General features: G+C 45.8%; 1 protein-coding gene across 4 annotated transcripts in view; it reads left to right on the top strand.

Moving 5' to 3' along the window:
• Positions 1–17850, top strand: part of SYT12 (synaptotagmin 12) — a 235039-nt gene that overhangs the window by 178487 nt on the left and 38702 nt on the right. For all 4 annotated transcript variants that reach the window (XR_012252657.1, XM_073658045.1, XM_073658044.1 and 1 more), the window contains 2 exons: positions 8010–8225; positions 14046–14166. Coding sequence is in view for 3 of the 4 variants with exons in the window: in XM_073658045.1 (XP_073514146.1) it covers positions 8010–8225; positions 14046–14166 (337 nt within the window). In the remaining variant the exon portion in view is untranslated. The remainder of the gene's footprint in view (positions 1–8009; positions 8226–14045; positions 14167–17850) is intronic.

The raw sequence follows: 17850 nt of genomic DNA, 5'->3' as shown, positions 1-17850 counted from the left end.
GGGTACAGTTGGTGGAACCTACCGGGATGTGGTTGTATAGGTCCACTAGATCGGGCAGCTTCTCAGGCCACAGACTGCGTTCTTCCAGGGGCAACGTTTTCAGGAGATCCATTACCACCTGGTTCATTTTCTCACAAAGTCCATTAGTTTGCGGATGATAGGGTGTCTTCCTTATCTTCCGGCAGCCATACAGAGTGCAGAATTCTTGGAAGACCTCCGCTTCAAAGGCAGGTCCCTGGTCTGTCAACACTTGGTCCGGGTACCCGTGTGGACGGCAGAAATGCTGCTGGAAGGCTTTAGCTGCTGTTCGAGCTGTTAAGTCCTTGACGGGGATGACAACCAAGAACCCGGAGTAGTGATCCACGATGGTTAGTGCGTAGACGTAGCCACTTCTGCTTGGGGTCAGTTTTACATGATCCAAGGCTACCAGTTCCAACGGCTGCCGGGTGACGATGGACTGCAGGGGAGTCTTCTGGCTGGCACGGTCCTTCCTTCTTAGGTTGCACGGGCCACAGTCTCTGCACCACCTCTCGATGGTTCCCCTCATGCCTACCCAGTGGAACCTCCCGCGCAGCAGGAACTCCAGCTTCTTCCATCCGAAGTGTCCAGCCCCGTCGTGGTATGCCTCCATCACCACGGCTGCGTCTCTTCGTGGCACCACTACTTGCCAGATTAGTTCATGCGTCCGGGAGTTAACCATTCGGCGGCACAACTTCCCCTTATAAAGGAACAGTCGACTCTTCTCAGCCCACAGTTGCTTGGCTTCCTCCGGAGCGTCTGGGTCCAGGCTAGCCTCTGGCCGAGTCAGCATCTCCTTCACCAGTCGGACAGCAGGGTCACTGTCTTGCGTTTCCGCCCAGTTGTAGTGAGGCAAGGGATTAAACGTAGCAGCTTGCTTACTCCTTACCCGGTGGGAATACTGGATAGTCCCATGACGGTGGAACGCGGGGAGTTCGACTTCTTCCAGTCCCTCTGGATCTTCTCCTACGTCCGGTAGGTTTGGCATCCTGGACAGGGCGTCCGCGTTGGTATTGGAGCGTCCTGCCCGGTATTTGATTGTGAACTCGTAGTTGGACAGACGGGCCATCCATCTCTGCTCTAGGGCACCGAGTCTTGCTGTGTCCAGGTGTGTCAACGGGTTGTTATCCGTGTACATGGTGAACCGGGAGGAAGCGAGGTAGTGCTTAAAGCGTTCGGTGACTGCCCACACCACTGCCAGGAACTCTAGCTTAAATGAGCTGTAATTCTCAGGGTTTCTCTCGGTGGGTCGCAGTTTTCGGCTGGCGTAAGCGATTACTCGTTCTTTCCCCTGCTGGATCTGGGACAGCACGGCTCCTAGCCCGATGTTACTTGCGTCGGTGTAGAGGATAAAGGGCTGGCTGTAATCAGGGTACGCCAGGATTTCATCCCCCGTGAGGGCCATCTTCAGCTGGCGGAAGGACTCTTCTTCTAACTTCTCCCATCTGAAGGGTGGCTTCTGGTTCTTGGCCTTCCGGGACTGGCCTATCAGGAGGTCCTGCATAGGAGCTGCCTTTTTGGTGAAACCGGGGATGAATCTGCGGTAATAGCCTACCAACCCGAGGAACTGCCGCACTTCCTTTACACTGGAGGGACTTGGCCATTCCTTAATTGCGGTGATCTTATCAGGGTCGGGAGCCACTCCATCAGCGCTCACCACGTGTCCCAGGTACTGCACCTTTGGTTTCAGGAGGTGACACTTGGAGGGTTTCACCTTTAGGCCGTAGCTTGCCAGAGCTTCGAACACTTCCGCCAGGTGTTTCAGGTGGTCCTCATACGTCTTGGAATATACGATGACATCGTCCAGGTACAGCAGGACCGTCTCGAAGTTTCTGTGGCCCAGACAGCACTCCATTAATCGTTGGAAGGTTCCTGGTGCGTTGCAGAGTCCGAACGGCATGCAGGTAAACTCGCTAAGTCCCATCGGGGTGGTGAATGCGGTCTTCTCCCGGTCCGCCTCTGCTACAGGAACCTGCCAGTACCCACTAGTGAGATCCAAGGTAGAGAAGAAGTTAGCAGATCTTAAAGCAGCCAAAGACTCCTCTATCCTTGGTAAGGGGTACGCATCCTTGTGTGTGATACGGTTGATTTTCCGGTAATCTACACACATCCTCATGGTGTTGTCTTTCTTTTTGACTAAGACTAGTGGAGCTGCCCAGGGGCTACAGCTATCCCTGATCACCCCAGCCTCCTTCATGTCTCTAAGCATCCCCTTGGCGTGTTGGTAATGTGCAGGGGGTACGGGTCGATACCTCTCTTTTATGGGAGGATGGTCTCCCGTGGGGATGTGGTGTTCTACCCCCTTGACTCGCCCGAAGTCTAACGGGTGTTTACTAAACACTCTCTCGTACTCTTGAACCACCCGATAGACTCCCTGTTTCTGGTGTGAGGGAGTGGAGTCAGTACCCAAATGTAGTTGCTGACACCAGTCCTCCATTGTTTTCTGAGAGCCGTTACCTTCCTCCGGGGAAGATGGAGGCAAGGGTTCTACGGACTGTATGGAATCTTGATTGATGGTATACAATTTGGCTAGCGTGGCATACCGGGGCAGGTACACTTCCCTCTTCCCGATATTTATTATGCGAACGGGCACCCTCCCATGGCGTACATTGACCACCCCCCGTGCTGTCAAAATGGTGGGCCTACTGTCTGAGTAAACTGGTTCTACCATTGCCTGGTAATCTCTACCTCTCAGACCAATAGCTGCCCGGCACCAAATCATCATTTCACTTTTCGGGGGCATGGCAATAGGGAAAGGGTCACACATTCGCACGCTACCAATCTCACCACCGGAGAGTTCTAGCTGTTGCCGTCGCATCAGTGCCCGGATCTCTTTCTGGAGCACTCGCTGCTGGCCGGAGCTGGCGTTCTTGGCAACCTGCTGTAAAAGGAAAATCACCTCTGCAAGACAATTTTCAATTACATTAGTTCCTAGAGTTATCTTTGGGTGACTCTCGTGTTTGTCAATGTCTACAATGATCAGTCCCTGTGCTGCCAGTTCGACTCTACCGATTTTAATGGTCACCTCTTTAAATCCAATCTGTGGCACGGGCTGACCATTGCTGGCGATGATACTCAAGTCGTCGTCAGGGTAGCGGGTGATATCCGAGTCATTCCAGTACTGCTTGAAGAGCACGTACGGGATGGTGGTGACCTGTGACCCGGTGTCCAGTAGGGCACTCATAGGAATGCCATCCAGTACCACGGGTAAGACTGGACGTCCTCCCACATATTTGTCACGCCAGTTCGATGGGCCTGGTGATCTTTTTCCTGGGGGTTGGCCCTCTACCCCAGGTTGTGCCAGTTTAAAGGACAGTACCTTGCCATATGTCCGGGTTGATTGCAGCGGCGGCAGATGGGTCGTCCGTCCTCGTTGTATCGGTCGCTGGGTCTTCCTCTGGCCGGTGGGGTCCTCCTTGGTCGACGCCACGGGATGTCCTCCGGTCCGGATGCCAGCTGGATCTTCCCTGGAGTGGAAACCTGTAAAGACTGCACAGTTCGGGTTAGCGCAGCAACGCTTTTAGCTAGCTCTTGGACCTGATGGTGCAGGTCTGGAACCGGGTCATTGTTCAAAGCCTGCGCACCAGCTCCCACAGGCCCTGCCGACAAGGGCGCCGCCTCCTGGTGGTAAGTGGTAGTGGGGCGTCTGGGGGTCACAACGCCACCTGGTGCCGGTTCTCGAAGCACCCGGATGGCTCTGTCCTTGAACTGTGCAAATCCCAGATGAGGGTCCTGTAAGGCCATTGCCCGCAACTGGGTTCGGTGGGCATTGCAATATAAACCCTCTATAAATTGTTCAGTCAACAGCCTGTCCTCGTCTCCCACGCCGTCAGGGTCGGTCTGCTTAATGGCTCTCAGGGCCTCTTGTAGGTTCAGGGCATAGTCCCTTATACTCTCATGTGCCCGCTGTTTGCACCCGTAGAATCTAAGCTTGATCTCGGCTGAGGTGCGGGTATCAAAGGTGTCCCTCAGCCGGGTTAGTATCCCTGCGACAGTCCTCCCCCCAGGTGGCCAGGACTTTACCTCCCTTTGGGCTGCCCCGGTTAATTGGGCCACCAGGATGCTCACTTTTTGCTCCTCTGTGAGGGGGTACACCTGGAAGAGGCTATCCAGCTTTTCTCTAAAGTCATGCAGGGTATGTGACTCCCCTGAGTACTGGGGTAGCCAGGCTGCCCCCGGGATATAGGGCATGGTGAAAGGCATGACCGCAACAGCGGTGGCGCTGGCGGGGGTTGAAGCGGTGAAGCTCTCCTCCGTATCCGACATCCTTCTCCCCCCTAGTGGACCGTGGCCTACCTTGCGATGATCCTCTTCCGTAGGCCGCGGCTCCGCAGTGGATCGTCAGGGTTGAGGACCTTCCGTCGCGCTCCTGTGACGTCGGCGTCTGCTGGGCTCCTTCCAGGACCTTACGCAACGTCCGGACGTGAGGCGGGGCTTCAGTTCTCGCGCGCTTTCGGAGTCCACGCCCCTCTTCTTCCCGCGCAGCGTCCTCAAGATGGCGTCCAATGGCGGGAAAACTCCACGTATGGCGGGAAGAAGGCCGAAGATGGCGCCGGATGGCGGGAAAACTCCACCGATGGCGGGAAGGAAGCGGAAGATGGCGCCGGATGGCGGGAATCTTCACCACAGGTAAGTTTGAACAGTCTTTTTCAGGCACGCAGTACCCGGTGGTTGCGGGCACGAAATCCTGCCGACTACGCCAAAAGTTGACGCGCCCCTGGGCCTGTGTCGCGCTGCGTTGCGCACGCGGGAGCTTACCCGGAGCCGGATCTCTTGAGGGTTGTAGTCTCGTGGCGGTGATCCGGTCCGTGCCCAGGGAGTCAGACTAAGTGGCGCTGTATTAGCGGTAGATGTTGGACGACTACGCCACCCGTTGAGTACAGCTAAGGAGCTGCTGCTGCAGGGCAGACCGCTGAGGCCGGTGGTAGGATTGTGCAGCGTGATAGTATAACCCCCAACGGGGGGGGGGTATGGCCTCAGGGCAGCCGACGTGGATGATGGGGGTAGCAGGAACCACTCGGAGACGGTACGGTGTAGTTCAGGGTCTTTACTGGTGACAAAGATAGACCCTCCCGGAGTACTGGCTAGCGATTGGTGCCTGGTCAGTCCTTGAGCAGATGGGATCTCCCCTGGCCAGGCGGAGTTGTAGGCCTCCCAAACTAACGATACTCTTCCGGCTACCTTGCTAGAGGCGGGTATAAGTAGCCCACGTCCCTGAGTGTACCGTGTGGTGCTCACCCGTATGGCCGGTGACTCGGGGCCTTCTAGTAGCTTCCGCTCCACGACGGCGGTGCTGGTCCCACACGTGTGACCATGCCTTCGGGTTTCTGGGCCAGAGGACCTGCAATCCCCTGCCGGTCGGTTTCTGCTGCTGGATAGGAGTTAGTCCCCACAGCCTCGGACTCCGGGTCCGGTGATAACTTCTCAGTCAGGGTGAGCTCTGCAGCTGCCAGCCCCTGACTCCTTGTAGCACTGCTCCCACAGAGCTCCTGATGTTCTTTTCCTATATCTGCTTCTCTGTCTCTACTTCTTCTCTACTCACTAACCCTGCCTCAGCCCTAGGTTTATATAGGGGAAGTTCTTCCCCTCCCAGGACTGGGCAGGAGGTGTGGCATGCACAGGATCCCTGACCAAGAGACCTCCCACCTGCTCTCAGACATAACATTGCTGTTACTGTGGAAACCAGACCCCTGGGGTGCCACACTAACTTTTTACAATTAAAGTTTTTGGCTGTTCACTGTCCACAACCTATAAGTCTTTTTCTTAACCGGGTAACTATAAAAACTTATTTTTTTTTAAACCCATTTTCTTTTTTCACACAATACTGACACTAATACCCTTCCGGGTAACTATATACACACATTATTTCTGATGGTTACTTAGTTCAGTTTAACAGTGGTGCTTCCTGCTGGTCCTCGATCCTTGCGGACCAGTCCCATTTGGCGCGCCCGTACACCCAGCCGGGTGTAGGGGCAGGTAGTTCATCAAGGGGGCCTAGGAGGGTGTCGGTACTGTCGGCACCCGGGGCAGGGATGTTGTTGTTACCTGCTCTCACGGCCGCTCCGGTACTGCACGGCCCCTCCGGGTTCAGGACAGGCTCCGCCGGGGCTGGAGTGCTGGTGGTAGGACTCAGCGCGGTCCGTTGCCGGGTTAGCCTTACCAGCAGCTCGTCCTTCCACTGTGTGACTGTGGCCTGCTGGGCTTCTTCCATCCGCTGGCCCAGCTCCTGTACCTCGGCACGTAGGAACCCCATATCTTCCAGGGGTAGCTTGCCCAGGACTCCCTCCAGGTTAAGGGAGGAATCCTCCGCCTGCAGGCCATGAGCGGGAGTCTGACCATTACCTCCTTCCATGGCGCCTCCCGGGTGCACTCTGTCTCCACTGCCGGTGGCCCCGCCTTGTCTCCAAGGTTTTTCTTCTCCTCTCCCCTTTCGGAGGCGGTTCCACTGCAGCTTGCTGTCGGCCACACCAGGGGGCGGCTCCCCCAGACTGATGGACAAGTCTATGTACATGGCCGCAGGTGCACGGGGAGGGCTCCGTTTTTGGCGCCATTCTGGAACCCGGCCCACGATGGGAGGCTTTTTGTCGTCCTTTATCACACACATTATGGCGCCCATTCTTCTGGGGTGGGCGCCGCATACAGTATTAAACACAGTCTATAGGCACACTAGACCTGGTGTAACGGGTTGGTTCATCCTGTTCGTGACGCCAAGTTGACATGCCCCCTGGGGCCGTGGGGTACTCGGTAGCCGGGCCGGTCCTTTTCGGGGTAGTCACGGTGGCAGTGGAATGTGGTTACAACACCTGAAATGCTGCAACCTCTGGTTTGCTAGCTGAGCCCTAAATAACTCCAATAGGCTGGGGCCGGTCCCGTACTGCGGCCTGATCCCTCCACGTCAGCGTGAATTCGGGTGCACGGGTGGCATCCTGCACTCGCCTTGCCCCTGGGATCCCTTCTGTCTCTCTGAAGCCTTTCCCACTGCTCCAGTGTTCTCTCCTCACTCTCCTCCTGGGCCCCTTTGACTGGGCCCCCTCGCCGTCAGAACTGACAGGACTCCTGCTCCAAGGACTGGAAGCAGGAATCAACCACACTGACTCCTCAGACCTGACTGACCTGCTTCCAGATGTTTCCACCCTGCTTTTATACTCCTCTTTCAGTGCTCCCCTAAACTACTTCCTCCACCCACCTCCTCTACTTAGTTCCATCTTCCTGACAGGGACCAGGCCTGTGCTCTCCCTTAGGAGCAATCTGGACCTTCCCTTATGGAGTGATGTAGTGTTGGATGTGAGTGGTTGGGTCCCGGGTAGTGCTCCCTCCTTGCCTGAGAGTGGGGTACCACACCTCTGGCTGAGATGCAGTACCTCTGTGGCAACTGGGCCCGCAAGGGTGCCACAATCCTACTGACAGATTCCCTTTAACCTCTCTAAGTTTTTGGGGGTGTTTTAGTACCTGGAAGAAACCCATGTAGATACAAGGAAAACATCCGATATACATGAAGATCATGCCCTTGGTCCTATTCAAAACTAGGACCTTGCAAAGCAACAGTTCTAACCACTAAGCCACCGTACAACACCTAACCTTGTCAGCATTGCTCTCCACTTCTCACCCACACCCCTGAAAAATTCCTGAAAAGTTGGTTTCTACTAGGCATATATTTCATTATCTTTATATTTATTCTGAATGTGTTAACTGCTAACATTTCAGAAATATTGCTTTTTGTAAACCGGTCCATTCTAATCATTTTTTTTCTGGGCCCAGGAACCCTCATTTATTCAGCGTTCTAATAACGAGAGCGTGCTCTGATACCTTACACCGTACATTAGTCTGATGAAGAATAAAAAGGAAGCAACATAATTTGTCATTAGTTTGTGTGTTTGTTTCAAAACAATGCAGAATATTTTGAATATTCCGTGGAAAACTCGTATTTCTTCGAGCAGAATTTCCATTAATCCTCTCCTATTAACTTATGCATCCAATTTTTGTTTTGACAGATACAGAGAAATGCATATTCAGTTTTATTTGATGAGAAGTTTTCCATTCCTCTCGATCCTCTTGCACTAGATGAAAACAGCCTGCGGTTTTCTATTTTTGCAATAGATGGGGATGAAAGAAATGTCAGCACAGGAGTAGCAGAATTAAAATTATCAGACTTGGATTTAACTGTGCGACCTTTCAATACATGGATATACCTCCAAGACGTCAACAAGGTCAGTTATCTTTAATTTTTTACTTATTAGTATTTACAAAGTAAAGTATCAAATTAGGATCAATTATTTGGCCTAAATATGTGACAAGGAGGGCTTTTATGTGTTTTGCTAAAGTTTTTTAGCTCTTCTGTTCTGACAAAAGCCTATGTACAATCCTTAGAGGGAGTCTGAAAACCACCTCCCATCTCATCATTGGCTCAGACTGCTGCTTTGACCCAACCCATTATAGCTCTGCATGTTCAGAGTAGATACATAAGCCCAAACCCATCCCAAACTGACCAGTCAATAAAAGCAATAACCCACCGTCACCCAGTACTCCCCCAATAAGCTGTTACCGGCACCGGTGGTGGTCGGAAGTTCAAGGACATTGCCAGAACATAGCAGCTCTACAGTTTCTATAGTGGCTGTTGCCAGGTACTGCAAATCCATCCCATAATCAAATGAATACAGGGGGGATCTGCAGCACCTGGCCTCGACCACCATAGTTTTGACTGAGTTGCTGTGTCCCGGCAGCATCCGAGAACTTCCAGCTACCGCGTAAAGGTCCTGTTAAAAGGAGTAAGGGACAACCTGTTTACACAGAACCTTTCACCAGTTTTAGCATGTTAAACTGGCTACATCATAGAACAGTTTTTATTTATTAATTTCTCACCTCTGTTGAAGAGACATTAGATTGTAAAGTTTAGATTCTGATTTCCACTAAGACCAAGGGGACGCTAGCAGAGATACTTCTCTGAGGCGTTGAATTTTGTCCTCTGCATGACATTGACCAATCAAAAGTAGTCTTCATGCAGGGGGGAAAGAAAAGAACATGTCCCAAGAGAATGTCAGATATGGCTTTTTCTGTGTAAGACATGTAAAATCACACTGCCCTGTCTCATCCCTGAGCTCAATTCTAGCATCTCTAGCATGATTAAAAGCAGGGCAGGGGAGTAGAGAAGAGCAATGTGTCATTAGAAACACCTCTGCATCTGCAGCTTTCAACCCATTGCTCTGTCAGCTCTGCTCTACTACCCCTCACCCCACATTGACCATGCCGTGAGATGAGAGCTGCAGATATAGAGGTGTTTGTAATGACACACAGCTCTGCTCTACTCTACTCCTTCACTTGTAATCACCATAGCTACTGGTAGTGGAATAATGGGAAAGAGCGGGGCTGTGTGTCATTACATGTCTAACACAGAGAAAGCTGGGTCTGACCGTCTTTGGGGGTGTGTTCTTTTTTACTCATGCAAGATACATCATACCTATCATTGGTCAATGTAATGCAGGAGATAAAGTCCATGCCCAAGGAATGAATCTCTGCTAACACCTCATTGGTCTTAGTTGAAATTAGAAACTAAACTTTAAAAGCAGATATCTCTAATCACCTACAAAAAAGGCCTGAGCCACAGAGCTACATGTGAATAAATACGTGCTATTAGTGTAGTCACAAAAACTAAATCTATAAACCTATAAAAATGACTACCACAAGCAAAATGTAATACAAGTAATCAATCTTTATAGTAGTATTATTTACATAAGTAAAACCAATTAAAAATATGGAAGATCGTCATATTACCAGGAATCAAAGTGGGAGTATACTTAATTATTTTTCATATATGATAACAAAATTCTTATGTCAAGGGCTCCATGGGTGATAAATATGCTGGGGACGTTGATATAGTTAAGAGCTTCCTCAGTGGTACATAAGATATTCAATACAGTATAGATGTGTACATGTAGATTATTATAAGTAGTATAATCCATGAGGAAATATAAAGAGAATTAGGTGCCAGTTCCTTAAATATATATATATATATATATATATATACAGTTATATGAAAAAGTTTGGGCACCCCTATTAATCTTAAGCTTAATGTTTTATAAAAATTGGTGTTTTTGCAACAGCTATTTCAGTTTGATATATGTAATAACTGTTGGACACAGTAATGGTTCTGCCTTGAAATGAGGTTTATTGTACTAACAGAAAATGTGCAATCTGCATTCAAACAAAATTTGACAGGTGCATAAGTATGGGCACCCTTATCATTTTCTTGTTTTAAATACTCCTACCTACTTTTTACTGACTTACTAAAGCACTTTTTTTGGTTTTGTAACCTCATTGAGCTTTCAACTTCATAGCCAGGTGTATGCAATCATGAGAAAAGCTACTTAAAGTGGCCACTTGCAAGTTGTTCTCCTGTTTGAATCTCCTTTGAAGAGTGGCATCATCGGCTCCTCAAAACAACTGTCAAATGATCTGAAAACAAAGATTATTCAACATGGTTGTTCAGGGGAAGGATACAAAAAAGCTGTCTCAGAGATTTAACCTGTCAGTTTCCACTGTGAGGAACATAGTAAGGAAATGGAAGAACACAGGGACAGTTCTTGTTAAGGCCAGAAGTGGCAGGCCAAGAAAAACATCAGAAAGGCAGAGAAGAAGAATGGTGAGATCAGTCAAGGACAATCCTCAGACCACCTCCAGAGAGCTGCGGCATCAACTTGCTGCAGATGGTGTCACTGTGCATCGGTCAACTATACAACGCACTTTGCACAAGGAGAAGCTGTATGGGAGAGTGATGCGAAAGAAGCCGTTTCTGTAAGCACGCCACAAACAGAGTCGGCTGAGGTATGCAAAAGCACATTTGGAGAAGCCAATTTATTTTTGGAAGAAGGTCCTGTGGACTGATGAAACCAAGATTGAGTTGCTTGGTCATACAAAAAGCCATTATGCATGGCAGCAAAAAAACACAGCATTCCAAGAAAAACACTTGCTACCCACAGTAAAATTTGGTGGAGGTTCCATCATGCTTTGGGGCTGTGTGGCCAATGCTGGCACCGGGAATCTTGTTAAAGTTGAGGGACGCATGGATTTCACTCAGTATCAGCAGATTCTTGACAATAATGTTCAAGAATCAGTGATAAAGTTGAAGTTACGCAGGGGATGGATCTTTCAGCAAGACAATGATCCAAAACACCGCTCCAAATCTACTCAGGCATTCATGCAGAGGAACAATTACAATGTTCTGGAATGGCCATCCCAGTCCCCAGACCTGAATATCATTGAACATCTGTGGGATCATTTGAAGAGGGCTGTCCATGCTCGGCGACCATCAAACTTAACTGAACAGGAATTGTTTTGTAAAGAGGAATGGTCAAAAATACCTTCATTCGGGATCCAGGAAATCATTAAAAACTACAGGAAGCGACTAAAGGCTGTTATTTTTGCAAAAGGAGGATCTACTAAATATTAATGTCACTTTTCTGGTGAGGTGCCCATACTTATGCACCTGTCAAATTTTGTTTGAATGCAGATTGCACATTTTCTGTTAGTACAATAAACCTCATTTCAAGGCAGAAGCATTACTGTGTCCAACAGTTATTACATATATCAAACTGAAACAGCTGTAGCAAAAACACCAATTTTTATAAAACATTAAGCTTAAGATTAATAGGGGTGCCCAAACTTTTTCATATAACTGTATATATATATATATATATATATATATATATATATATATATATATATATTTAAGGAACTGGCACCTAATTCTCTTTATATTTCCTCATGGATTATACTATGCCAGTACATGGGGGAGTATGATCCATATGCAGCTTTGGTAATTATGATACACTTCATCCACCTTGCTTGTGAATCTTTTGTATTCTGGTTTTAATGTCAAACATGACCCATATGTAATGATTTATTATTAAGCTACCATTGCGGCTCATATATTCAAGATCTCCTTTGAACTTTGTTTAAAGTGGACCGTTCACCAAATTTATCATAGTGAACTGGACACACCATCTAATAGTGGCTACAGAGCAGAACAAAATGTGCATTTACAGCTGTCATTACATGTCACACAACAAGAGTAGCCTGTTCTGAGCTATTTTGGGGGCGTGTTCTTTTTCTCCTGTGTGTTGCTGCCTGGTTATGATTGGTCAGCATCAGGTAAGGAGAAGAAGTACACGCCCCCAGTGAAAACTCTCTTATAACGCACACTTGAACTTAGCAGAAATTAACTCATTAGGTGCCAAATAGTGTGACTGCTAATATATCTGCAATGGAGATGCAAAATTTAATAAAAGCATATTTTATTCTTCTCTGAAGTCACTATTCAATAGTGTATCAAGTTCAACATGAAAAATTTGGAGAAAGGTCCTCTTTAAGCACTCAGCACCTATAGTTCTCTGTAAGTTTCCTCATGGATTATTTTTTTGTAATAATCTACATGAATACACCTATACTATATTCAAATATATTCAAATAACTTATGGACCATTGAGCAGGTCTTAACTATATTAATCATCACCAGCATATTTATCACCTATGGAGCTCTTGACATATGAAAAATAATTATGTATACTTGCTATTTAATTCCCAGTAATATGATGATCCTCTATATTTATAATTGATATTAAACATGTAATTAATACTTCAATAAAGATTGATTATTTATATTATATTTTTGCTTGTGGTAGTCATTTTTATAGGTCTATGTAAGCTAATAAAAAAAAATTAAAACTACTTTTTATTCAGCATCACAGCCACTATTCCATGTTGTAGCCAGTTTAGCCGGCTAAACGGGTGAAAGGTTCCCTTAAAGGGATCATTCAAGAAATCCATTAAAACTTGACCAAAAGTACCCGGAACATGGATATGATAGTCTATGTTGGCATTTGGCAAGTTTGATGGAACAGTGGCTACTAAATAGCTGTAAATGACTAAAAAATATATGTTGGCAATTGAAGAGTAACTAAACGCATTTCATAAACTATTCACAAATACTTCGACTGTCTGAGCATTGGGGAGGGGAGCAGAGAAGATCACACAGGGATAGTGCTTATAAATAGAGTTTGTGGATTCTTGCTACGGCAGCAGTTCAAAGCAGCTTGTAAAAGAGCATGAACTATGCAGTTAAAATAGCAAGTTGTTTAAGAAAGAAGGAAGCAAAATAAGATAATGAAGTAAATTATAAAGATTCCTAACTGGGCAAAAGCTCATCAATTAACAAATTAACAACAATTTACATTTTAGTTAAAAAGTAACAAAAAGTTTTAGTTATTTCATGTGACTACAATTAAATGTTCTGTGAGTATGTGAAATCATTATATTATATCTTTGATGATAAATTATGATACTTATTATACCCCCACTGTTTTTTTGTTTTTTTATATCGTGTTCCAGTAAAGATTTTTAATATTTTGATAATGAAATGTGGAATTGATTTTTTTTTGTGTGTGGAGATAGCATGTGACTGCTTTTGTTGCAGGTGCACGAGTTAGGAGCTTCTATTTTTTTTATATAGGAGGGGATCACAAAATATGATTTTCCAGGGTATTTACTTAGTTATTGTCTTTTGAGATTTTGTTTGGTGACGACTTGGTAAATGTAGATTAGTCAGTCTTTTCTCAAACATATGAGAAACCAATGAATTCCTCTTGTAAACTCAAGACACTTTATTTGGAATACAAAGAAAACATAAAGATAAGTCTTTTTTTAAGTGCAATGTAATTGAGGCAATTCTTTAGATAATTGCAAAAGAAGCTAAACATCTAACCACCATTTAAAAGAAAGAAAGGAAAAAGAAAACATAATTTACACATCTTTTCCTTTTCTACTTTGGCCTCACATTTGTTGTGCTTGATCTTTGAGATTATGTATACTCCAAAGGCCTAATTGGGAAAGGGGCCAAATTCTTGTTCCTATATTCAATCTAATGCAGGAACATAACATTGGCCCTTGTCCCAAACTTGGTTTTGTATCTGATTTATATTGGCAAACACAAGATTATGTAAAAATCTATTATGTAAACCACATTGTTGTGTTTTTAGGCCGCAGATGCTGTAGGAGAAATTCTACTTTCTCTTAGCTACCTGCCTACTGCTGAACGCCTTACCGTGGTCGTGGTTAAAGGAAAGAACCTACTGTGGACAGAAGGAAAGACCACAGCAGGTAAGAGCGTGGGGTCACTAGAGGAGACCATATTGCGTTTTTTGTTCTAAAAGAATTTGTAATAACTATATAATGGTTGTTTTTCAAATTGTGTCCTGCATATTTACAAAATAATGATATACAGTACAGACCAAAAGTTTGGACACACCTTCTCATTTAAAGATTTTTCTGTATTTTCATGACTTTGAAAATTGTACATTCACACTGAAGGCATCAAAACTATGAATTAACACATGTGGAATTATATACTTAACAACTGAAAATATGTCTTATATTCTAGGTTCTACAAAGTAGCCACCTTTTGCTTTGATGACGGCTTTGCACACTCTTGGCATTCTCTTGATGAGCTTCAAGAGGTAGTCACCGGAAATGGTTTTCACTTCACAGGTGTGCCCTGTCAGGTTTAATAAGTGGGATTTCTTGCCTTATAAATGGGGTTGGGACCATCACTTGTGTTGTGCAGATGTCTGGTGGATACACAGCTGATAGTCCTACTGAATAGACTGTTAGAATTTGTATTATGGCAAGAAAAAGCAGCTAAGTAAAGAAAAACGAGTGGCCATCATTACTTTAAGAAATGAAGGTCAGTCAGTCTGAAAAATTCGGCAAACTTTGAAAGTGTCCCCAAGTGCAGTTGGAAAAACCATCAAGCGCTACAAAGAAACTGGCTCACTTGAGGACCGCCCCAGGAAAGGAAGATCAAGAGTCACCTCTGCTTCTGAGGATAAGTTACAATAATGTACAATTTTCATAGTCATGAAAATACAGAAAAATCTTTAAATGAGAAGGTGTGTCCAAACTTTTGGTCTGTACTGTATGTCATAATAATAATAATAATAATAATAATAAAAAAGAATGATAAATTATACAATTGCATTCATTCATGTACATTTTTGCTGTTCCGATCAAGTTGTAGGGGTTAAGCACTCACTCAGCCGCTTTTGAGGTAGGCACAGGACACTGTCTCTTTAAAATATCCAAGGAAGGTTTATTATGCTGCATAAACCGCACTTTCAGAAGAACAAAAGAAAGCCTTGTACGGCACAGTGTAACATAAAACAGAAAATAAACAGTCCATACAATATGGCAGGTTCACCTGCTCACGGTCAGTATCCTTTTGAGCACAAACACTCTGGAGGTCTTTACACCTCCAGCCACAGACACTGAATGAGACACTTGGTCTCCATTTTTTACACACGCCGTGGGGTGGGGATATGTGAGCAGCCAATCCCCCCCCCCCCCCATTTCTTATGACTGCTCGAAAAAAACGACCCTGATATGCCCTATTAACCCTCTCAGCACTATGTGTGCTGGAGCATGCTATCCCGGTTTCACATCACTGAAGCTGCCAACCTCAGCGACACATATCTCCCCTCAAGGACATGTCCGGCGGCCCTCTTACAAAGTACATATAAGCTACAAAATGAGTAAATTTTACATATAATCCTAATTAAAAATATCCCATCACTTTTTGTATACTACTCCTTATGTTTAGTCTGGCATAATCCATTTACAACAGGAATACATTGGTTTGTTGCTTACCCATAATGTCACCAAGTTGTGAGGACCACCACAGCCACTCCGACACACGTTTTGCACTATGCTCTATCAAGGGGAGTTGCAGTTCCGATCAAGTACATCTAAGCTACAAAATGAGTACATTTTACAATAATCTTAATTAAAAATATCCCATCACTTTGTGTATACTACTGCTGTGCAGACCTACCCTGTATGTGTCGTCATCATTACCGACTACAAATATACCCGGTGTAATCTAATCCTGCATTGTCATTTTAGTTGTAGGATGAAAGGAAGAGTCAGAATAAAAAGTAACCTCCACCATGATAGCTGCCTCTGTAATTCTGCACAGTTGGCAATGTTTCATGGTGGATCCCCACTATTATTTGACCTTATTTGAAGTGACACTCTGAGCAAAATGTAATAATTATTACAATTGAATTTCACAAACCAGAGCCTTCACTTGGTGTCATGTTTTTTCTCAAGCGGGTTTTGTAGATGACATTGTTGCATACATTGATTGAGCGCCACTGATATTACACATCACTGGCTGGCAGCACCAGCAGTTGTCATAACCAGTGCCCCATTGCCAAGTATCAGGCTGTGTCCTGTAGCAATCGACTGAAGTTGTAAAGCGCTGAGCAGTTTGGGGCATGATGACATCACATGCTATTATAGACTCTGCTAACTCATCCGGCGCCAGCTGTGGAGACACAAGGATCAGTGTGTGCTCTCGTCCACTGGCCCGGCTGTCTTAAGACAGACCGCATGGGCCAGGGCTCATCCCACTGAACGCCCGCACTCCTTCCCTGTGGGCAGAACACTACTAGACAACACAGGGTGAGGGTACCATACTCCGGTAAGAATTTATTGGATGACCAACAGTCAGCAACATTCCAAGCAAGTACACAAGATGGTGCAAATGACAGAGTCTCACCCTTCCGTTGGCTCGCCCGGGATTAGAACCTCCGCTACTTCAGGGCATCCAGGGCCAACTACCCAAACTAGTAGCACCCAGCTTATGGCGGGTATCCACAGACAGGAGATAGCGGCAAGCTTAGAAAACTGTCTGAGCACAGTGAGGTATGTGGCCAGGTGACATGATTGTCCCAACCTGGGTTCTCCAAACGTCTTCATGGGTTCAGTGATGGGCAGTGGAGCAGATCTGTATTCCACCATCTGGAACCGTGGTTCCTGGGCTGACATCCTGTAGAATCATACTGGTGACAGGGACAGGCCCCATCTATACCCCACAGCTCTCATTTCAGGACATTGTGTCCCACAGGATTGGAGGAAGGTGAGGGGAGATAATCCCTCATTGTTGGATTGTTCAATTAAACTGCATATTTGTCCTCCAAGTTGTGCAGATAAGTACACAGCAGGGGTATGATGCAATACATAATCAGCAGGCATTCCACAAATTAACAAACAACAAGAGTCAAGACCAGTCTCACATGAAACAATGACTCATGTCTAGTGTTGAGCGATACCTTCCGACATCAGAAAATATCGTATCGGATTGGATCGGACCGATACCCAAAAAGTATCGGATATCGCCGATTCCGATACCGGAAACCAATGCAAGTCAATGGGACACAAATATCGGAATGAAAATAAACCCTTTCTTTCCTTGTAGGTTAATTCTACATGAAGGAAAACAACTAAGAATAATGTAGAATGTATTACGCGAAAAGCTGGCAATTCATCAGCGGCATACACCGGTACCCGACAATTTACAACAGAAAGAATAGAGCTTCACACATAGATTAGATAGATAGAAACAAGTCAGTCACATATATATGAAGTACAGTGACAGTGTTGCTTACTGTACTTGTCATTTAGTGTAAAGGATTTATTTAAAAAAATAATAGTGTTTTCATGCACCGTCTCTTTAAAAAAGCCGGCCGGCAATTCAGCAGCGGTACCCGACAATTTAGAATAGAAGGTATAGAGCATCACACACAGATTAGATAGATAGAAACATGTCAGTCACATATATATGAAGTACAGTGACAGTGTTGATTACTGTACTTGTCATTTAGTGTAAAGGATTTATTTAAAAAAATAATAGTGTTTTCATGCACCGTCTCTTTAAAAAAGCCCGCCGGCAATTCAGCAGCGGTACCTGACAATTTAGAATAGAAGGAATAGAGCATCACACATAGA

Source organism: Phyllobates terribilis, unplaced genomic scaffold (genome assembly GCF_046119375.1).
Source record: "Phyllobates terribilis strain yellow unplaced genomic scaffold, ASM4611937v1 Scaffold_13__5_contigs__length_258822181, whole genome shotgun sequence".
In the NCBI taxonomy this organism is placed as follows: Eukaryota; Metazoa; Chordata; class Amphibia; order Anura; family Dendrobatidae; genus Phyllobates; species Phyllobates terribilis.
Note: the sequence above shows the minus strand (reverse complement) of the source record. Positions and strands in the feature narration are given on the sequence as shown.